The 24,344-nt window shown below is 40.1% G+C and overlaps 1 protein-coding gene across 6 annotated transcripts in view; it reads right to left on the bottom strand.

Annotated features, from left to right (window-relative positions):
• Positions 1–24,344, bottom strand: part of PPP3CA (protein phosphatase 3 catalytic subunit alpha) — a 164,529-nt gene that overhangs the window by 30,499 nt on the left and 109,686 nt on the right. For all 6 annotated transcript variants that reach the window (XM_065062853.1, XM_065062850.1, XM_065062851.1 and 3 more), the window contains exons 3-6: positions 17,887–18,011; positions 10,248–10,359; positions 9,309–9,454; positions 7,366–7,505 (exon numbers count right to left, since the gene is read on the bottom strand). In XM_065062853.1, coding sequence (XP_064918925.1) covers positions 7,366–7,505; positions 9,309–9,454; positions 10,248–10,359; positions 17,887–18,011 — 523 coding nt within the window. The remainder of the gene's footprint in view (positions 1–7,365; positions 7,506–9,308; positions 9,455–10,247; positions 10,360–17,886; positions 18,012–24,344) is intronic.

Genomic DNA, 24,344 nt, shown 5'->3' with positions numbered 1-24,344 from the left:
AGATTTGGTAAAACCTTGCCAGGCCCCCTAAAAACATCAAGGGGTGGGAAAGAATCTTTATTCAGATGACACCTATAGCATTTCCCTTTCCTCTTTCTTCATGCCAGTCCTATGCATTTGTTTTGCCGTAGCCAGATTGATTTCCTACTCTTGAAACCAAGCGATGGTTCAGCTGACTGCTTTGTATTTCATGACCTTTCAGCAGTGTGGGACCAGGGGACAGATTTTCCTGGATTTGAGGCCCAGGATGTGACACGTAGACGTTATAATTCCCTCTTCTCATTGCCGGGCAAACTGGAGAGCAACATCAAAACTGTTGCTCAGAAAACCCCTCAAAACTGGGGTAAACTTCACGTGGTAGTTTTGAAATGTCACCTCGCGGCTGGAGAAAAATCAAAACAGACCCTGCATTAACATCCGTCCACCGTGCTTATTTGCCACTATCAATTCAACTCTCCCATAGCTCAAACAACAAAACAGCCGGAAAGGTTTGAACAAGGAAATACAAGATGCTGGGGAAGACACTAAAGCACCTCGGTGACCACTTCTGTGCTGGTTCTGCAGCACGATGGGCTCGCAGTGTGCCTGTAAATGACACAAACAAACTTGCAGACCCTCCCAATCTCCGTGCATAAGTCACATAGAGGTATTACGTTACAGAACTGTATGTATTATGAAAGAGCGTGGCAAGAGCACAGTGTTTTGCAATACCTTGGGGCAAGATGCAGTCATACAGCAACACTGTTATGCAAAAATACTTAATTAAAAGCTGGTGCTAATCACACTGAGTTAAAGAAAATAATCAACTAAACATTATACAAGGGCCTGCTGCCACAGTCATTACTTCATTGATCACCCTCAGAGCCCACTTGCAATCAGTTCATAGCCCCATCGCTTTCTAACTTCATGCACGAAAACTCTCGGAAAAAAAATAACGGAAAATCTAATCACACGGAATCACAGAATCGACTGCGTTGGAAAAGACCTCAGAGATCATCCAGTCCAACCCTTGGTCCAGCTCCAGTCCATTGACTAGATCACGGCACTAAGTGCCCTGTCCAATCTCAGTTTACAAACCTCCAGGGCCGGTGAGTCCAGCGCCTCCCTGGGCAGCCATTCCAATGCCTGACCACTCTCTCTGCAAAGAATTGCTTTCTAATAGCCAGCCTAAATTTCCCCTGGGCAGAGTTTAAGCCCATGGCCCCTTGTCCTATTGCCGACTGCCTGGGAGAAGAGACCAATCCCCACCTGGCTAGAACTGCCCTTCAGGTAGTTCTAGAGAGTGCTGAGCTCACCTCTAAGCCTCCTCTTCTGCATCATCTTCCTTCAGTTTATCCATCAGAAACACAACTGCTCGCTTCCAACAGCCCTGGATGTTCCGAAGCTGAAATGTCATTTGCAGCTAGAGGCTACAACCCCACCAGAACGGTACTTGACCCATCCAGCATGTATTCTCAGTTGCAGGTTTGGTATTTGGAATTGTCTACAAAGATCGCCATTTTAAAATCATTTCAGTTCCCAGCTTATGTGGGGTATCATTCTGGCAACCGCAGCGATCTCAAATGCTGACAGGCTGCCATTCAAACCACTGGAAAATGAGAACTAATTTGCATGCATTTCTTTTCATAATTAATTGTGACTAAATGTAGACTTATGGTACATTTTGTTTAGAAATTTTTACATTAACTTCTGAAAACCGGGGTCTATACTGGAAAATCTGACAGACAGATGATTATGTTCGTTATCAGTGCATCTGCTCAAAATGTCTAGCCTATTACTTTTTGTTCCCCATAGTATTCTTTTAATCCAGTGTTAAGTACTGCTTTTAAAGAAGACATAATGAAATGGTAAAAAATGCTCCTAAATAGACATGATAGGTTCTGCTTTCCATTTCAAAGTACAAAAGTTATTTTTCTTTCTCCTAATCATCTTATTCTTCATAAACCCATGGAAAATAGACTTGGACTAGCAGGATTTGTCTCTATTTTATATCCTACAGGGCCCACACCTAGAAAAGCAGAGATGGCACATAGTGATCCATGCAAAATAATCCCAAAACAGAATAATCTGGCTACCATCTTTTCTCCTAAGTGAATAGTGTGGTAAATGTAATGAGCATGTGCTCGTCTCACCTGGGCCACAACACTCCCTGAGCAGCCTATCTGGATGTTTTACTTTGAAAAAGGCAAAGCAAGTCTCAGATATTGTTCTTTAGATACTTGTTGAGACAGGGGGTGACGAGAAGCAAAATTGTCACTGTTTCAGTTGCGAAAATAAAGACGGGCTTAATTTTCCAGCGCTTCTTAACATCAGTTTGCTCCTGCTCAAATGCAGTTTCATGTTAAACAATATTCCTTCCAAAACACATGCCCTCCAGGTAAACAGCAGGAGCTCTCGCTAAATGCCAACAGAGATTATGGCAGAAGTTCTCAGAAAGGAGCTTTTGCAGAAAAGCCGCCTGCTCGCAACTCTTTTCCTCATCTTCCTAATGAAAATTATCATCTTGTAATCAAATTCCCGACTAGTTCCTCCTGGTCGCTGCCCTCCCAGAAACACCCTCCTCCTCGCCCTGCTTTCTAGAGCCCAGACTGCAATTCGGCTGAGCCAGAAATACAGCAGTTGGCCAAGAGGGAAAACAAACAAACAGAACCCCCCCACGCAACAAAACCAGGCTTTTCCAGACCGGCCCAGCCTTCTGCCCGCTCTTCATGTGTCATGCTGAATCACACCACAGCGGTGACTCATAGGAACAACAAAATACCCCACGGCTAAGCCACAGAGGTGTTATTCTCCAAGGAGTATGCGACTGTGATATTCCCTGCTTCGGCATCCTTCTTTCACTAAAATGCCTCACACCCAGGTTTATTGGTTCTGTTTCTCTTCTATGCTGTTTTGAAAGAAATACTTTGATAACACGAACCAAAATGGCAGATGCTTTCAAGCTGCTCTTCCACCAACAACTGGAAAAACTGGCTGGATTTAATAGGTTTTTTTTTTTCCATATCTTTCATCATACCATTAAAGCAAAGATGCAAATATTACTTTAAAAAGCAGACATCTAAATTTAGCCCATGAGCTTCTCTAAGGTTGCACGCACATATAAAGAAGAGTTTTCAGCACACATAAAAAAGGGTTTCAGCAAAACCAGTTGACCTCACACTTCAGCGTGCATGCAAAAGCTTTTGCTGCTCTGCCGTGCCCAGCTCATCTCTTTCCACGTGCTTTTCCTTGCCATGTGCTGTGCTGTCTGCAGAGCAGGGGCCTGCACGGGATTGCAACAAACCAACACGCATCGCTCTGCAGAGGCGTTATTTGTAAAACTGGATGAGACCACACCTGGAATATTGTGTCCAGTTGTGGCCCCTCAGTTCCAGCAGGACAGGGAACTGCTGGAGAGAGTCCAGCGAAGAGAACAAAGATGCTGAAGGGAGTGGAGCATCTCCTGTGTGAGGAAAGGCTGAGGGAGCTGGGGCTCTGGAGCTGGACAAGAGGAGACTGAGGGGTGACCTCATTAATGGTTATAAATAGGGTGAGTGTCAGAAGGATGGAGCCAGGCTCTTCTCGGTGACAACCAATGATAGGACAAGGGGTAACGGGTTCAAACTGGAACACAGGAGGTTCCACTTAAATATGAGAGCAAACTTCTTCTCAGTGAGGGTGGCAGAGCCTGGCCCAGGCTGCCCAGGGAGGTTGTGGAGTCTCCTTCTCTGCAGACATTCCAACCCGCCTGGACACCTTCCTGTGTAACCTCATCTGGGTGTTCCTGCTCCATGGGGGGATTGCACTGGATGAGCTTTCCAGGTCCCTTCCGATCCCTGACATTCTGGGATTCTGTGATCCGATGGAGCACACGAGCAATTCTACCAATACAGCCGGGCAGATAACGTGAGGGCAGGAAAAGCTTCTGGCCTGGGAGAAGGGAGAAAGGAAAAGTGGGCAAAGGGATCTGTTTAAAATGCTGCTACTGCAAAAAAACATTCATGCAACTGTGCCTCATGCCCTGAGGTGAAACACGCTACAGTCTCCAAAAGCTTTTAGCAGACGTCTCTCTAGTCCTTGCGTAATCACAAGTTAACACGCTGTAAACCAAACCACTGAAATGATGTTCTGGCAGGGCCAGAATTCTTATTCTACCCCAGAGAATCGATAAGGCTGAACCATTTCACTGCTGCCCAAGGTAAATCTTAGACGGGTCTGCAACATTGGTCACTCTTGCCACTGCTAACCATTTTTAAAAAATATATCAACGTAATCAGCAGTCATTGAGCTTTATAAAGCTCAGTTCTCCTCAAGAACTCATATTAAACTCACTAAGAAAACCCAATCACTCAGGGACAAATTTATTCCCTCTAGTTTATAACATTCCCTGAATACATTATTTTCTATCAGCAAAGGTGAAAGAAAACCTCCACTTAGCTCATAACTGAAAAATAATTTACACAACTAGCACTCCATTAATTATTTCTACTTTTTTTTTTCATGAAATTGGATCAAACATCACCATGACAGTGAAGGACACACAACCTTGCATTTCAGAAAGGGGAAATGAAGTTTCAATATTATTATTCTTCCTTCACTTTAAGGTACAGAGAACTGCAATACATTTCCGAAAAACACTTAAATTTCACAGTTACTTTTCCCTCTATTGTGTTATTGCTGTTTCCAAGGATCCATACATTTTGACAACCCACACTGCAAAATGCTGCTGGATGCAAAAGGCGTGTAATAAGCATTCACTCTTAGCACCCTTGAAAATTCAGCTGACTGTTCTTTACATCTCTAAACAGCAGGTTAGGTTTGTGCTTCCCAGATCTGGCATTTTACAGCGTTACCCGTAACAGTTCAAAGAACTCGTGTGCAAAACCAAATTTCTTGAAGAACAACTTGATGGGTTTGTAACTCAATAGTTTGTACGTGAGTGATCACTTAAGAAAAGCTTGTCATACTACTGTAAGCTACAGCCTTTATACTTTCTCATATATATTTAGTTCACACAAATGGCTCAGCATTTCACAAAAGAGTTTGGGCTCAATGGAAATGATTTAACTTGAAAGATTTAGCTTAACACGTTGCATGTACAGAATTACAAAGCCACATCACTGTTACTTTCCTCACAGTGTTTTGTTAGAGGAAATAACTTTAAATCAGGGAAAAAGTCACTTGAAATTTGCCATTATAACAAACAGGTCTGATAAAATTAAAATTATTTATTACAGTTTTTTCCTGCAATTGATTAAGAGATCTTAATTATCTAGAAAACATTGGCTCACATTTGTATCTGAAACATTTCTGATTTGTGCCATTCAAAATGCCCACTGCTATCTTTTTAACTTTCCTTTCTGGAAATGACTGAAGAAACTAAGCAGCTTTATTCAGTGAAGAATAAACAAAGTCCACTCTATCAATGGACATTCTTGAAGGAGATCGCATAATTCAGCCCTTCCTTTGCAAGCTGAGCTGGCTGTTCAGGGAAATTTGCTCCTTTTCTCAAAGTAACGAGATAAGTCAAGCAAAACTACATGTTGCACAATGATGGATATGGTCTTTTTATCAGGTAAGTAATTGTGACCTTCAAGAGCAATCAGGTACTTCTTTGAAGAGTAACACCTGCCTTATATAATCTCAGATAATGTGACTCCAAGCAACTCATCTGCTCTTGTCATGAGGCATTTCCATGACCCTCCCACATGCCTTGAAAATTCGATATCTTCCCAATATTTCCTCTTTCCCTGAAATATGTGCTCTTCTGAATACGGGCCAAGATACGGACTAGATTGGACATATTTCCAGGAGAAAACCGATATATACGTTAGGGAAAATTCATGATAATTGTAAGAAACAGAGCTCTGGAAACAAACACCTAAAAATCTAAAGGTTGTTCCAGTACCTAATAAGCCCTGTATCTAAGCAGAAGGTGTTTGCAAGGGTTTTCAGTTTTGTAAGATATTTCAACGGGGGGGAAACGGGTGTTACTCACTGTTTGCAGTGAGCAGTGCCTGGGAGTCTCAGGCCTGTGCCAGGGTTTGGTGCTGCCGAAAGCAAGAGGAATGATTTTAGATTGTGTCAGCCCTGGGTGTCACGAGCCCGTTTCTGCACAGATCAGTTGTTTGTAGCAGTTCGACACCTCCTTTCATAACGAGACCAAACACGCTTATCGAGCACCTTCCAGACGTTATCAATCTGAAGGCAGCGGCGTGATTTGCCCACAAAAGGGCGGCAATTACAGCTCAAAGAAAGGACCAGGAAAACTGATTTCTACGAGTCAAACCATCTGTTACCTTCCTGCTAACATTACCAACAAGGAGGTTGATTCTAGCGGCTCTGTCTCCTGGTTACTGGTGGAATGCATTGACTTGCTTTTGACATTTTATTAAAGAGTTACGAGTCAACTATGCTCAAGGTGAGATTTCCTAAGACAGCGACAAGAGCTGGATTCCTCACTTCTGATGAGCTTTGTTGGGAAAACATAAACTTGCATGTTGTTGGCATGGGCCGAAGCAGAACCGTTCCCTTCAAAAGATCGACAACCTTTTAACACTTCAATAGCATCCTCAGGTATCTCCTGAACAAAGTTAATTTTTTAATTAAGATTTCACTAGGTGCATTGCTCCATTTGCCATTTCACACCCCCCCCTTGCCAGTTTTGTTACTCTGGGAACCTTCCTTTAAATAATCACAAACTAGCCCACAGATTAGTTTTAGATGTCCTTCTATCCCCATCACTTCTTTCAGGAATATTCTCATTTGTATTTTACTCGCTAACATCAACAGAAAGAAGCAATTTCAAATGTGAATTACAACTTGATGTCTTTGCATCTAAGCCCATACAGGTTTCTACAAGAATGTTATGGGCACTCATCTGCATTTCAGCTCCCAGCAAGTCCCATTAAACCAATGCTATTTCAAATCCTGAACTCCTTGGAAAGAATTGTTCTCAAAAGTTTGATAAAACTGGGAGGAAACCGAAGTGCCTGTGTGGGGAAATCACAATTCTTACTTATGCTGCACAGCAATAGGTATCGAGTTGGCATCTTTCGTTCAAAATTAAGTTCTAATTTTCAAACTGGAAATGTAGCTACTGACCCCTTTTTAAAAGTGACACAGTCATTCCCTATCTTACAAGCACAGAAACAAGCAAAATACACAGGGTTTGGTAAATATAATTAAGTCATTTTAGGGTTTTCCAGTCGTGGGTGAAAGCAAGATACAAATAAACCAAACACTAATTTACGTGAAAACAAGGCAAGCCTGCAGAAAAAGAGGGTCCAATTATCTAAGTAGCGCCATGAACTTCAAGCAAACATCTATACTGCAAAAACCCACCACGTTCACATCCAGAAACCCACTGGAAGTAACAATATTCACCTGTAGAAGTATGAGCACCCCCTGACTGTGTTGTGAGTAAAGTGTTCCTGAGTCTTCTCGTTCCCAAAGTCCTCCAGCGGGTCCGACCACAGGATGTCACACATGGGGCCGTACGCAGGTGGTTCCTTGAATCGATCTAACTAAGAAAAATAGGAGACAAAGAAATACTAACTTCTTTCAATTACGTGTCACCAGAACACTGGAGCAAAGTTGCCATTTCTTCCTTCCACGGGCTTTCAAAGACCCAAAGCAACCTATTTTTCAGCTTTGGGTTGTTCTCAGTAGCAAAGCAACAGGAAAACACTCCCTGCTAACACTGATGAAGAGGAGAAGGAACAGATACACTGGATTCCCATTCTACGTGAATTTTTGCGTGCAATATTTTTTATTTTTCTCTTTTTTTTTTCTGCAAGCATTTCCGTGGACAAGATACAAAACGTTATTTCTGCATTTTGTGGTTTCTTGACCATCATGACACACTTTAAGCACCAAGGCAACATCTCTGCCTTACAGCATCTTGCCATGACACTCTTGTTGCTCTCATAACCCTAATTAGGCAGCTAAAATCTCCTCTTTCTGCCTTCACTATTGGTATTAAAATATCCCAATTATATAGAATCATACTGCAAATAAGACACAGTATAGCAAAACAGGGAAACATTATAAATCAGTATTCCTTGGCAAGAACACTTTAATGTAAACCCAGCCCTTGTTAACATGGGTGTGTGAATCAGGCTCATGGTCCAACACACTCTCTATTCTGACCAGTAACATGAAATAAAGATCTAGAAACATAAGTAAATTAGAGAAAAAAAGTAAAATTAGAGAATAAGCAGTGGGTTTATATATTTTCAAAGTTTTAATAAGAGAGCTCTACAATTGTACCTTTGCATCCTTGTCATGAAATATTCATAGACTACATACACTTCTAACTTATTTCAGCCCTCTACCAATTAATGCTTTTGTAACGATAATTCATTTAAATTAAACACCAGTTCATAAATGTACAAAATGAATTGCTGTTGATTGCCAAAGATGAATAAACCTGCTAGTGGGGGCAAAAAAAGGAAAGTGAAGGTGTTAATGACCCTAATCTAGAATCTGAGAGCTAAACAACTTTACTTTGCCATTACACTGTTGCAAAGGCAGGTAATTCTTACGCAGACAATATTTTTGCTTAATGAGATAGTGAGGCTTTATCTCAGAAACACAATTTTACATTCAGTAAAGACACCTGGAAAAGTTAACCCTGGAAAACAAGCAACGACACTGGATTACATGGAGAAACTGTTTGACATCCTTCTCTGCACTTTCACGGAGTCTATAAGCAGCTTCTCAGAACACAAAACTACCTCATAGGCACCACCTTACTAAGCCTTGCTTAGACAATTTGACGGGCACCCACGCGCAGAACTATTAAAAATGTGGTAGGACCTATTGAGAATGAAGTTGTTGTTTTGACTATATTCACTGCAATCATACCATACTTTTTTATTGCATGTTTTTTAAGTATTGTGAGGTTTTTCTAGAGCTATTTTTCTCTCTTTTCTGCTAAAGGGCAGAAAGCCTCATAAGGCGCAAGGACCCATCAGATGGTGTTCTTACACTGTGCTGGTGTATATTACTTACAAGAAATTAATGTTATGTGCTCATTCAGTCCTAAATACTTATTTACCTAACACTTTTTTTTTTTCAGGAACACAAAGACGACATATTCTGTGTTTTACTTGACGCTCACCTCAATAAAACACAAGTAATTAGAGCGATTCCTTTTATGTTCTGTTTAAAAAGACCTTTAAAAGGTGATAATATCAACAGGAATGTCAAAATGACACGCAAGCATCTTACACGAAAGAAAGACAGTGAAAAAGGATTCAAGTTGTAGCTGGTGGTGATTAACTGTTAGGCTGCTTATTAGGCTTATTAGCACTACTCAGACTTACTTTTCTGATGTCATCTAAGGTGTTGATCTCTGGAGACAAACCACCGTGTACACACAGGAACTGTTGGTTCATCAGAGCAGCCAAGGGAAGGCAGTCAAAGGCATCCATGCAGGCATCGTATACTCGTTCTGAATATTTGATTTTACCTTTTAAAGATTAAGAGGGTATCAGAATGCGCCGTCGACATTTACGAGGCAAAAAGAAATCAGAATGCTACTTTATATCTCAGTCTTGCTCTCACTGCTCTCTCTTGCATTGAAGACCGTGCTAAAACTTGCTAAAATATTATTTAGTATTATTGTTAGCCACCACCGGAAAAATTCTTCACATTCTGAGGTGAAGCTAATAAAAGTCCTGCAAAGTTTGCTATATTTTTCTAAAAAACAGTAAATAAAGAATTTAATCTACCATTATAGTCTACCATGAAATCTATACAGCAAGCCTTTAACTCTGCTGAATGCTTACAATCTACCACATTATCGCTCAAAGCTCTCTATGAAGTAATCACAATTTAGCCCAGTCCTTTATAATTAATTATCTACAGAAATGCTGTTATGAAATGGACGAGGTGGTACAATGAAGCTGAAATGTTCGTTTACCAACACGCATATTAAACTCAGTAAACCATGAAGCCTTTGAGCCAATTAACATTTCTTTTATCCCCTATGCCAAAAAGGGAACACAGACTTAGGGCAATAATTTCAACGACAGAAAATAAAGCTTCATTGTACAGCTGAAGGTCTATATCTAATGAGCTTTTATATGTCACTGTATCCTTTCTTGTAACACATAAAGGAATTGTTATAAAAAGAGCACGTCAAGAAGTTTAAGCATATAGGTAAATGTGAAAATGCTATACTTAAAGGAAGGGGGGAAAAAGCCCCCAAAACCCCAAAAAAAACAACAGGCCAGAGGAGAAAGGTTATAAGGTAGACTTACATTCTTGCTTAAATGTGAAATACTCTGTTAAATGTCTACATTCATGATTCCCACGAAGTAAAAACAGTGTTTTGGGGTAAAGGATTTTCAAGGCCCACAAGTACAGCACACACTGTGAATCAGAAACAAGAGAGGAAAACAGGATCCGTGATTAATTATGTCATTCAACCACTATGTTCCACTTCAGCATCAAAAACCAAGAAAAACAGAAGAAAAAGTACTGTGTATTCACCAGGTAAACTTGTCTCTTCATACATTACATGCAAACATTGCCACAGAAGATCTGCATTTTGCGGCCTACAAAAAAGTTGCCTTAGAACAATGTAACCCACACTTTCGGAAATACCGAATCTTCCCAAATCCCACAGTTTTCACATAAACATTTTTAATTTCTCATTTAACATTGTTCTGTACAAACAACCAAGCAAAAAAATCCAGAAAAATCTTGCATTAAATGCAATTACCACAAAAGCTTCTATAAAGCCTTTTCTCGATTTCTATGTGAGGCGCCATTTCTCCTAAATATGCTTATAAAGATAAAAAAAGAAGGCTTGAAGAGGGTAAAATCTGCTGAGGCCTCTCAAAACCATCTAGAAAACTGTCTGAAAAACATCTCCTCCAACCTTTCCTTTCTTAAATATTCACAAACTGCACAAATGTCGTACGAGAAATAAAAGGTGTCAAAAATCCCCCGCTTTCATTTGTAACGACCGCCTAATACTTCTCTTTGTTCTGTTGACAAAGTTTCTTTACCTTAATAGTAAATAGCTTGGAAATTCAGAATATACTCCTAACCACGGTTTCTGCTTAGAACAAAATCCGCTATTTTGTCAATGTAACGCATCTAAATTTGTACACTATGAATTCCCCTCCACAATTCATGATAAAGAGAAGAAACAGAAGAATTTTGTTAATAGTGTCTGAACATATTATTGATTTCTGCTTTTTTTGCTACACAGAAAACAAAACAACAGGAAAAAGGATGCGACATTTTTATGTTTGTGCTAAGCCTCACACTATTCATAGATAATTATAGAGCAGCAGGAGTTTTATACTATTACTACTTGTCTTGAATTTGTTGCATGTAAACATCTGGATGCTCTGCCTGCGCTCCATAATTTCTGTTCTTCTACTCAAGAAGGCCCAGAACAAGGTAAAAAGAGCAGAGAACATTCCACTTTTCTGAACTCACTGGTAAAATTTGATGTAAATGTTGCGAGACAAGAAGTTTAAAGCGACACCTCCATCCGCGCATTGAACGTTCCAGCTTTTAAAATTGTGTCTAAGTTAGCCCAGAGCTTCTAATCCTGCCAAAGCACCTTGTAATTTAGAAAAGCACAATGATTAGCGCTTGGATAAAGTGCTTTGTTAAATAAATAAATAAATAAATAAATAAGGTGTGGTTTACATTCCCCTTATAACTGAGTTTTTCATTTTCATTGGCAAGACTGCATTGAGCACTAGGTACTTAAAATATCATCCAGATTTGGAAAGCAAAGGAAATAAAGCTGAAGCTGTATCTTTCTGGCATTTGGTATGTGCTTATGGGTAGATCTCTTTACATTTGCTTTTCATAGATTTGTTTGTTTCTCTTTTCAGCGCTTGCTTCAAAGCGCTCACGGGAACCAAATGGAGCAGGTAACAGAGAATCCGTGCAGACCAGAACGTTCCGCGGTTCCTGATGCCATTCAAGAAACGTAAGCCCAGCATTCACATTTTGTGTTGTTTTCAGTTGTACCATATCAAAGGCTTATTCTGTTTAGAGAATTCCTTTAATTGTATCCATTTTCTGTCCAGAATTCCAGTGCTGTAATATCATAACAATAAACAAGAACTATTTAGCAGATTTCTTCTTCCATGCAAACCGAATGACAAATATAAGGGTGTCGTTATATGACCCTAATCTAGAATCTGAGAGCTAAACAACTTTACTTTGCCATTACACTGTTGCAAGGGCGGGTAATTCTTACGCAGACAATATTTTTTCGTGGCTTTTCAACTTACACAGTCATTTAAATACAAAAAACTTATGTCATATCACAAGCAAACATTCTGGTTTTATTTTTCTTTAACTGCGCTTTGTATATTGTGATTCTTATTGAAGTCAAAGATTGATGATCATTTGCCCTTGTTGCAAATCTGAGCTGACAGTTTTCAACTATTAGATAACACTGCTTCCCAATAGCAAAATTTTTAAATGCCTTTTCCTTTTTTTCCCCTACAACCTTTTCCATCAAGAACATAAAGCACATGAGCTCTGCTTTACTATGTACAATGTACAGAAGTGACCTTGCAATCTGGACATCTCTAAGGTATTTTTGGCTTGTCTCATTTCATACCATCAAAATAAAAACACCAACAGGTTACATTTCTTACACGCCAGCCCTCAAACTGCACCCCTGCTTACTTGTTTAGTGTCTTTCAGCTGTTGGAATAGCAGATAAGTGTATAACCAAGAGGTAATCTGCCCACCTCCCAGCTCCTCTATTCAAGCTGTTTTCCTGATGAGAACCTGGCAGCCTCACCACCAGGAATAAAAGGTCTGTGCAATTAAGCACCGCATAAGCCAAAGGCACATATTTTCAAAACGGGATTTAACTGCGTAGTCGCAGACGGAATTTGAGCCTTTGCACAGTCCGACATTCCAGCTCCTGCTGAAAACAAAAAGCCCCGGACGTCTTGCACACATCTCAAGTTCCTCCGCTCTGCAGCTCACACACACCTCACCTAAATATAAAAATCACATTAATTTAACTGCACCGAAATAATTGCACCATCACAGTGCCTACCTAGTCCAGGTACAGCTTTCTGAAATGGAATAACTACCCCAATGGAAACCATCTACCTTTTTACAAACATAACTGCATTCGCACTACCGGTATGACTATTTCACAATAAAGATGCATTACATCTATAACCGAAGTACACACAAGTTCTCGCCATTTCTGAACTACCTTGAGCACAGGGAAAGAAAACTCTGAACTCTACTGAAAAGAAAGAAAAAACTGTAGTGTCTTCATTGCAAACAGGATTTTACTCTGTTTTTCCCCCCAGCTTTCAGGCATAAAGGACGATATCTTAATGGTTTGCTATGGAACAACAAGGTTGCATCAATCACATCTTCAGTGACAACTTATAGTCCCTGCCACAACTTCTTTGCCAACGTGTTCTTGTTTTACCTGGTTTTGCGTTTCCAGAACAAGTGCTCGTGTACATACAGGCTGCATATTTAATAACTAAAAAGGCTATTGCTGTGGCAATAAGACTTCTCATGGAGTAACAGTGAATCCACTCCTTGTGGTCAGGAATCTCATTCTGATAATTCGATTTGTGTTTCTTTCTTTCTTTTTAAACACCCGTTGAATATTCCCAGGCTGCTTTGGGATCTTGTTTTGACACCTGCATGGAACTTTAGCATCTCTAGACTTCAACTATTCCAAGATTCTCTTCTAGCTAGTCTCCCAATTAAAAGCAATCACCTGCAAAATGTTGCTACTTGCCTTATAGTCTTTTTCTAGTGTATAGACCACACTACTTCCATTTTGGAAGGACCTCAAAATATCCAAAAAGCACAGACCTCTTTTTCAACCAAAAATTGACTAGAAAATTATTTTTCTTAAATGTTCTTCTAACTCTTACAGCTTGTGCTTCCTGAACAAATACCCCAGTGCTGGCTCCAGATTCTCCTCATTGGCCCTTGTGCCAAAAGGGGCTTTTTGGAGTGTTGGGGACTCGCTCTGGAAGAGCTGCCACAGGACAAGGCAATGAAAACACATGTTCCAATCTGGGAATTCAATATGCACAAAAATAACCTGAATTTGCCAAATTACTGAATATTCAGAGCTCTGAGGAGCACTGGTCAGCAAAAAATGACATCTTACAAGATGTGCATTCTTGCAAGAGAGCAACGTATTTGCTACCATTATACAGAAGAAAACTGCAAGGAAATTTAGAATAATTAAGGTATTAAGATGTTCTTTGCTCTGAGAGAAATTTGCTATTCCTGACCAGCCAAAGCTCTTTTAAATCAAGCTGTTTATTGGGGAACATTAACACAGTAGAGCAAGGAAAGAAACTGAAAGGTGTTTGTTCTTCCAATGAAGTCTAAGAAAGTGTATGGAAGGCTTCAGCAGCATTTACTTCACAGTTTACTAACACAAATTTATTGATATGTAATTCTTTTCTTGGGAGAGACCAGTTAATCATTTCTAACAGTTCACTGAGTTCAGGAGCATCTCAAACACCAGATGCTTTTCTAATCGAGACAAGGTCTGATGGTCAAATTCCAGACTCAGCCCAAACAACTCACTTTGTACTTGCTAGAAATACCACAGAAACAGTTTCTCCTTCTGGAATTCTGGTCTTTACATTGAGGAAATGAATATGTATGAATGTTTTGAACCTTAAAACACAACTCCACTTTTGTTCATTTTGAGCGTTGGTTTAATTCTCCATATTTTAACTCTCTGCTGTGTCAAAAATCATCAGGATGTACCAGATGATATTCAATTGACATTTAAGCCTGTAAGTTTTATGTGGGATTGAGCAGGAAAATAATTCCAACAGTTCATTTACATAATATTATTAATGCATTATAGTCGCTATTTACTCATTGTAATTTTTCCAATGCTGGTGAAAAGCCGCCTAGATGTACACATGGCTTGGCATTTATGTCTGAGTTTTCAGATTCAGGTAGAGATTAGTCATTCTTCCTTACAGCCCATTCCTGCAGAACCGCTTATGCTCTGACTATTCTCTGCATTTAAAAATAGGCCTCTGTTTTGATCATTTGGGGTTCTTTTCTCCGTGGCCATAAAACTTGTTTGAAAGCGAGAACGGATGGGTTTTTCCTCCGGAGTCAAAACCCTGGAACAGTGCACAAGCACAACAGAGAAACGTTATCAGCTCCCGAGACACGGAAACAAGTGTGTGGTATCAGATATTGCAACATGCAGAATTTTGTTATTCTAAGTGAAGAAATGCTCAGGCTCTGCCAAAAGGTCAAATGGCAAAGACAGCACGGCTATGGGATAAAGCTTCGGTCTGTGCCAAGAAATCCCATCTCATCCTGTCTACAGTTCTGACATTTTTTGATTTACTGTTGTAATTCCTCTTGTGACACCACGCTTAGAACTGATTTTAAAGACACAAAACACCCCCCCCTTCAAACAGCGGAGCTACCTCTGGTAAAAATGAAGCACAGGTGAAGGATTGAGCACCTAGATCAACAGCTCCTTGGGGCAAGGACTGTAATTTCTGCTGAGTGCCTTATCCAAATACTTTTCTCCTTTTCCCTCCGCATTATCAAATGCCTTCCACCTACCTTATGCAATTTCTTCCTCTGTTCTTAATGATAATAGCTTATATTATATAGTACCTTTCATCCAGAAGAATCCCAAATGCTTTGCAGCCCACAGACAAGGATTATCTCACCCACGACCAGAACTCAGTTAGGTCTGGGCTCAATGGTGTCACTTTTACACTGGGTATCACAGGGGTTATTTATTTTTAAGCTTATATTACTCATGATTAGCACCTTGGACCAGCTACTTAAATCTTTTGGAAAAACCTCAGAACTGCAGCAGTCTGGTGTCTGTGTAACAGAAAGGGGAGCCAACAGATGGGTGGAATAAAGATCACCGCGTGATTGATGCGGTAGAGATAAGCACTGAGATCAGGTTAGGACTGTTTACCACCATGACTTCTCCAACACAAAACACAGGCAGGAGCTGGTGCCTGCGGAACGTGCCCTTTTCCACCGAAAGCATCATCCCTCCCCAACGTGCCAAGTTGAATTCCCCATCACTTTCCTTTCCTTGTCACTACTTATTGGGCTGAGTTCATGCCTGAACGCATAGCTCTACATCCAAACACTCTTACGAAACAGAAAACCGCCCTTCCTTTCAAAGGCATTCTTTCATTGACGTGACAGGTGGGGAAAATCAGTTATGTGACCAAAAAAGTAGCGAGTTGAGAACATTACATACAAAAAGGAATAATAGAAGCAACAGCTCCAACATTACCTTGGTGCCGGTACTGCTTCCAGTGAATAAGCACTGGTCCAGAAGGGAAAACACTAAATTCAGAATACAATTTGCTAAACGTGTATGTGCAGGTTGCTAAATGAGGAATTTTAAGGGGCTTATTCCCCACCCATAAGCTATTTTGCTTTGTGTTACAGGGCTTGCTATTGTCTTTAATCGGTAATAGCCCTGGAGTAGATTCTGGCAAACTGTCAGACAAGCACTTGAAAGGCAAAGCAAATCCACTGGTTCTATTTCTTATATTAAAAACATACATAGAAATAAAGACAAAGTTCTCCTCTTCCAGATACGACTCGGCCCAGTTGAAGTCTACAGAACATTATGAACTAGGTTTATCACAACTGAGAAATGGTAGTTTAATACTAAGCTGTGCAACAGTTTAAAGCTCAGAGTCCTGACCTTCCCCAAGCAATCCAGCATGGTGATCCACTTGGCTTACAGCTCTCCATGCATCAGAGAAGGGAGGAAACACGCACACGTGGCTCCAAAAAATCATGATCAAAGTGCTGACTAAATCGATTTTGGGCAGGTGGGCAAAAGAACCTTGCAATTCTTATGTTTTCAGAGCATTTGCACTTGGAACACCGTATTTCTATTTGTAAAACATGCTAAAAGATTCTGTTAGCATTTTAAATTAAGTCTTAAAATGAGCTAATAAAGAAAAAGTAGTTTGAATCTAATTTTTAAGAAGCTTCTCTTCATACTATAACACTGGTAAGATAATGCACTGATCCATTTTATAAACACACAAATAACTCATCTGCTTGGGATTACCTATTTGACAACAGCGTTCTAAGATGTGATATGTAAAATGAAACAGCAGTATATGTATTGTCACATGCTGCCACTTTATCTAGTCACAGACACACAGCCATGGATCTATAGCATCTATATTGCTTCTAACTGATTATTCTCCCCTGACTCAGAGGCATTTGAATTCTGAATTTCTCAGAGGAAGGACTCAAGCTGGAGCTCAAAAGCTGCTGGAAAGGTTTCTGATTGACCACTCAGTGACTGTATCAGCTATGACCTGGATGAACAAATCCAGATTAGGTTTCATTTGATAAATGCCACAAATTGTACACTTCTGCATGCCCTATCTAAACAGAACTCATCCGTTCTCTCCAGCATTGCATGTTATCTGCTGGCTTCTTTGTCCCATTCACCCCCTATCTAGTCTTTCCATTTTCATTAAATTTCACATCCAGAAGGCTCAGATCAAATAAACCTAAATGTCAAACTAAACTATGAGGTTTTTATTTAGTTCTTCTATTATGTGCCTTCTTGAATAGCTCATGTCTATTTATCTGATTTAGTTCGCACAAGCTGCACAGCATCTGTGCTATATTTGGATGGCCGTTAGTTAGGACCAAGGTCCATTCTGTCATCTTCCCAGCACAGATATAGTGAGATTAGACTGGATACCAAGCAACCTTTATGAAAAGCCCAATAGCGACATTAAAGTGGACTTGTTTCGCTCACAAGTGGCATCTGAAAACAACCTCAGTATTCCCGAACTGGCTAAATTACGATGCTAAATATATCAAACAGGCTGCAAGCAGTTTTGCAGCCCAAACCAGAAATAAGACACTTACTTCAATGCTGAAGTACCCTCTGTCCACGTAGTCCCCCAGGAAGAGATACCGCGTGTTGGCAGGAGAACCTCCCACTTCAAACAGTTTCATCAAGTCAAAGAACTGCCCATGGATGTCTCCACAAACTAGAAAAAGAAAACAAAAAAAGGCAATATTCAGATTCACCATGCCAAGATCATCTCATTCTCTTCCATGTTGTGACATGTTATGACAATGTTGTGCACCATCCTCTAGTTAAATGACCAGTGAGAGCTGGTGCCACTCAGCAGAAGCAGTTTTTCTATGATGTGCACCCATAATTGTATGCAGAAGGCTACCAACTAACTAAAGGAGAGACACCAGGCACATCTGTCTCCACACAGGACTATACAGAACAACAGCTGTAATGCCAAACCAACAACCTCGCAGTGCAAACAGCGTTCATACGTTATTATCTTCCATCTCAGCCCAGTGTCAAATTATATTTCTACTTCCACCACTTTCCCCTGAATGTATACACTAGCAATAGGATCAACATAATATTGTCATTCTATCTAAAAAAAATTAAAACAAAACCAAAAAAATCCCCACCCAAACCAACCTTCCCCAGTTTGGGTACAGAGAAAAAACACTGATGTCCCAGTCACTGCTTTCATGAATATATATGTGAAATTGGTGACACAATTCACGCGTACTGGCTATCTATAGGATAGCAACAGGGTATTTTCCCTGTAAAATAGCATGTAGTATTCTTACCACCATGTTACATTTTATAATCTCTTTCTCCTAGTTGATTCCCCCCCTAAGTTTCAGGTGACAACCTTCATGTCAAAAGCCATCAACAGTTATAATATCTATTCAAGAATAATATCTGCCATTAATTATGCAAAATAAATACTATTTAAATCCTCGAGTGGTAGAACACCACCTCTATTTCTCTTTAAAAATGCTGTACCTCAACGGAAAACTTTTATAGCATTTTTATTTGAACACATTAATCTACCCAAGCAATACACCCTGCTTGACTGTACTCCTCTGCACGGACACTGTGGGAAGATTAACAACACGTGTCGCAGATTGACGGCCAAGCAATCTGCTCTCCCAACTCCCAGCAGAAGAGCTTTTAGTTACATAACTGTACAGCTCTACCAATTATCGCCCGCCCCCATTTGCTCCAACTGCACAAGTTGAACGAGACTGAAAGATTTTAAATGGATTTAGCTATTGCCCTTTCGCTAAAGCACAAAGCAGACAGATTTTTTTTTCCTTATTTTCTTAGCTGTGGGTTTTTTTGTTGTTGTATTTTCTGGTGCTGAGGGTTTTGTTGTTTTTCTATGTGGATGTGAGCAAACAGGTAAATACATTGAGGTCACTACAGAGAAACCAAGAAGGTTTGAAAGCTTTCTCCAAGGAGCTGGATGTCCATGAATTTGTCACAAGTCAGAAAAGTAGAGAGAAAACCAGCAGAGGAGAGAGAAATAAAAAGTGAAGCGCCCTGCAAAACCCATGACTTGCTAAAATAAAAGGAAAGCTAAAAATCCCTTAGGCCCACCCTTGCCAAGCAACTGAAGTAGCTGCAAAAGCTTAAAATCAGCAGGTAAAAGCAGCGCCAGGAAGGGAATGTACTCAAAATTGAGCATTAACACCGAGATTGAATTTATTATAGTCAGATCCCAGAACTCCCAGTGAAAGACCACTATGTTACAAATGGTTAACCCAATTCGTATTTTGCCTGGAATAGCATGAAATAGCTTAAGAATCTTATACTTTCCAGCTTTGCATGTATAGATCTGAAACACCCTTCCAATGGAAAGCCTGTGTACTCACATTCGGATGGAAATAAACTGAAGGGTATTTTCATATGCACGCAGTACTATAGTCCATTTGTAGTTTGAAAGCAATTGCTTCTAAAGCTAGAGCTCTGCCACCTTTCTTTAGCGACTCTTATAAGTCACAAAACTGGAAGATCTCGCAGGCAGATGGATCAATGCTTCACCTTTCATTAGGTGGGGGCAGAAGAGATCCAGCATTAGATTTTCATTCCCCTTCAGGTTAGAGAGAACATGTTGACATTTATTCTTGTAGAAGCATCACCCCTGCATCTCCAGTTCCTTTTAATTCTTCCAAAAATCTCCCTTTTTATAGTCGTGCAGGCCCTCTTTGGTACTAGAGCATCTGCTATCATACAACACGTTCAATGAGATATGAACAGTTTTCCAGCAAATAACAACAAAATAAAAACCAGCACGATGAAGCAGGAAACTCAATTCTTAATGAGGTCTCCAGGATCAATGTACATACAGATTTGAAGTATGAACACAGGGGACATAAACCACGGATTGTATGTGTGTGGGATTAACATTAAAAGCAGAACAAATTAATCAAAAGGAGGAATACTGGGCGGTACATCTTCTATATCACTGGTTACCCAGAAGTGCTATGTAAAAAAAAAAAATTAAGCTGATTTAAATTGATCTGCTGCTGAATTAATTGGTGCAATCAGCAGGTTTAAGAAACACTGGTTGGTCGTGGGCTCCTTAGAAATTTATCTCAGAGTGTTCCCAATGTATTTATTATAAAAATAGAAATTGGACATGAGGGCAAGAATAGAGGAAGTTTTTTTGTGTTTGTTTTTAGCAATTGCAATCCCACTACAAATTAAACGATGTTTCTGATGGCTTCACAGAGCAGATCTCCCTCTGATTTGTGTCACAGTAACAAGCAACACTGAACAGGAACCAGTAAGTTCAAGTTGTACTAAAAGTGAAGGAAGCCCAAGGCTTTGCAGCGGTATTGTCAGCTTATTTATAGAAGACAAGGCAGTAGAGCAGTGATTTTGACTGAAATTATTATCGGCACAAATAAAATGCCTGAAAATTCTTTCAGATACCTTCCTTCAGATAACTAAATGTTCTTTAGTACAAACTACATACAAAGTCAGTCCAGAGCTTGTGTGGTTTCCCACTCCAGATGGATATTAAGAACAGAATTTATATTCATAGTACATTAAACATTGTCAATTACAAATTCTTCTGTCTCTAGCAGTTCGGATATGCTGCACTTCTTTTCTCATTTATCATGTATACACTTAATTGGTATAACATTACAGTCTGATAGTAAAATACCATCAGTGTTTCAAGTGAATTTACTTTCCACGTATCACAAGATTATATTCCCATCTCCAAACGCCATCAGGGATTAGAGGCAGATATGCAACGCTCCATCACCAGCAATATCTGCAAACTCACACATGCATGACAATTAACAATAACGAAGCAAAGACAGCTTTTAAAAAAGAAACTAACACTGTCCATAGCTTGACAACTTGTTCTTTACATTCACTGAGCTCAGGGTGTCTTTGCACCGAGCTCCAGGAGATGGTGCTTCAGCAACAAGGCCCAATCATTTCTCTAGGAAGTAGTTTAGAGCAATTAAATGTTACTAAAGGCTTAATGAAGCAGCCAGGTGAGGAAGTTCAAGTACTTCAAGTGACAGTGGACGCACAAAGGCAAAACAAAACCAACCAGATGAACTTCAGGAGCTGAAGAGTCGAAGACTGGGCTTCATTCACCTACCGATAAATATGGAAACACCTGCACGAGCTATGTGCACAGAATTCTCACTGTACTGCTCCTGAAGGGCTCAACTACTAACCAGAAGGCTCCTGTTTAAGAACAAAGTCACATGTAAGAAGCATGTGTCCTTCATTACTTAATATTTGAGCTCAAAGGAGCTTTGTTTCCAAGTGTCCATGTTACCAAGGGACATTGTATATTGCCACAGCACTATGAAATGTTCCAAATGCCACAGTTCCGTTCCATATACGTATATATATATGTAAAAACACACATTTATTTATTTATTTATTAACTGCTAAAAACTGAGTGATTTTCTTCCTTACATTTTTTGGAGAATAAGGAGTAAGGAGAAGTAAAAAAATCAAAGAAGAAACTCCAGAAATTTGTGTATACTCACTAAAGACTATCCAAGACTCAGTGGTTAGTTACATACATTGTTTTATAGTCACACGGTTCTATTTCTGTTTGTGAGATATTTAAAACAACACTTGCAGACATCATTACTTACTCAAATTGAAGGCAGAATCATTTAGAGAGCTCACTAGGTAACTTATCATCCTAAGAAAATATTTACTAGACCCAACATGTTGGGCTTTCACAAGAATGTTTGTTATACTAAGTGTATTGAACAACACCGCTCTGTATTGCAAACAAATCATGATCTCATTCATATTCATATCTGCTTATCTAACATGATTATAATAGGCGTTCATCTATCCTTTCCCTTCAATCAGTGCACGAAAACTGATGAGTTTATACTAGCAGAGTGAATTGCCATTTAGAAAACACTACAATTCCCTATTTTCATAAAGGGGCCTGCTCCACCAAAGATGAAGCCAGAAACCATCACCCAGACTGGTACAGCAAAGGAAACTGCAAATGGACCATCAACATCACATCTGAAAACGTTGTTCAATTGCTGCCTTTCCTCATTTGTCCTGAGGAAAAAGTATCTTGGGAAAAGCTGTTTTCTGTGCAACACATGAGGACACTAAACCATGTTCTGCTCTGCCAACACTTGAAGCACCAGGATCTGTAAAGATCAATCCCCGCTTGCTCCTTGTAATAGGAGTTAGTTTTCTCCCACCATTTCCTGGAGGCTAGAACAAATTAATGACACTTGATTTGAAGAGGTAGAGTGAAAAACAGTGGGGAAGGGAAACATCACACCAGAAAAGATCTTCATGACAACAGTCATCAATATTCTCCGGTGAAGGAGAAAGCAGAAAAACCCTAAGCCACACAGCAACAAGCCCTTCAAGACGTTAAGGCTGCAAAAACATCTTCAGGACAAAGTTTTTAAAAATAGCTCCACAAAATTACTTTTTGTATCACAAAATTATTTGCTGTGTCTCAAGACAAAACAAAAAACACATACACAAGCCTGGCCCGCAGTGCCTTGGTATATATAAGACATAGCAGAAGTAACAGAGACTCGGGAAACAGCCTCTTCCAAGTACTGTAAAACCTGCACTGACAGAAAAATCCCTCCACACTCCGACCCCAGCTGAATGTTTCAGGAGACTGAGTGGATATTATCACAGCAGTGAGGTGCCAAATAAACACCTTCACTGCCAGGTCAGAGCAACACAGCAGAGTTGTAATAGGAAAAGGGATGGTGATCTAGTGCATAGAAAGGTGCTCTCATCACCTCTACCAGGTGATGCTGAATCACATCACTGGGAGAGAAACAAAACATGATGGGAGTAAATCAGCATTCGTTGCCATACACAAAGAAAAGAAACCAGCTTTCCCCATCACGGAGCGATGCTCATTCCACAAACAACCCCATCAGAAGAATTACTTTAGGGCAACAAAGATGCTGAAGGGAGTGAAGCATCTCCTGTGTGAGGAAAGGCTGAGGGAGCTGGGGCTCTGGAGCTGGACAAGAGGAGACTGAGGGGTGACCTCATTAATGTTTATAAATATGTAAAGGGTGAGTGTCAGGAGGATGAAGCCAGGCTCTTCTCAATGACAACCAGTGATAGGACAAGGGGTAATGGGTTCAAACTGGAACACAGGAGGTTCCACTTAAATTTTAGAAGAAGCCTCTTCTCAGTGAGGGTGGCAGAGCCTGGCCCAGGCTGCCCAGGGAGGTTGTGGAGTCTCCTTCTCTGCAGACATTCCAACCCGCCTGGACACCTTCCTGTGTAACCTCATCTGGGTGTTCCTGCTCCATGGGGGGATTGCACTGGATGAGCTTTACAGGTCCCTTCCCATCCCTGACATTCTGTGATTCTGTGACTTGTGAGGAAAGCGCTTCACTGGTGCATGGGCCAGGATTTTCGGTTCATATCCTTAGATCAAGGGTATTTATAGTAATAGGGAAATTTTCTTATCATCAAGTTTTACAGATGCAAGAAAAAAAAAAAAAACAAAGGTCAGTGGAAGTTTAATAATTTATAAGGCCACGAGTTGGGTCGGTGGGAGGGCACAGAACACGTTGAGGGAACAACACATCCTCATGTTGCTCCATCCGGCAGGAGCAAGGAAGGTCCTACACAAGACTGCAATACTGTCCATCAAAAAATATACAGGTTCATTATTAGAATTAGTCACTGTTACCTCTTTCTGATTGAAGATCTGCGTCGTTTCCATCAGATTTTTGCTATACAATACTTTTACCAGGGTCAGCAATTTGCCATTGAAAGTAGCTTGTAGCTAGTGCCTCACAACTTAATGTGATTTGTTGTGTTGTTGATGATGAATTCATTCAATTCTTGGGATTAGGTTCATTTACAGTTAGTAAGTAGTTAGCAATTAGTTAGTTAGTACAGCAGCACAAATCCCAACCACAGTAAAGCTAAAAGGAAGGCACTGGTATTACACGGACGTAGCAATAGTTGTATAAAGCCCAAAGAAGCCCTTGGTATTTACAAGGGCTCAATGGATAGTATCCTT

This window comes from Columba livia, chromosome 4, assembly GCF_036013475.1.
Source record: "Columba livia isolate bColLiv1 breed racing homer chromosome 4, bColLiv1.pat.W.v2, whole genome shotgun sequence".
Lineage (NCBI taxonomy): Eukaryota > Metazoa > Chordata > Aves > Columbiformes > Columbidae > Columba > Columba livia.
This window is presented reverse-complemented; position numbering and strand designations above follow the sequence as displayed.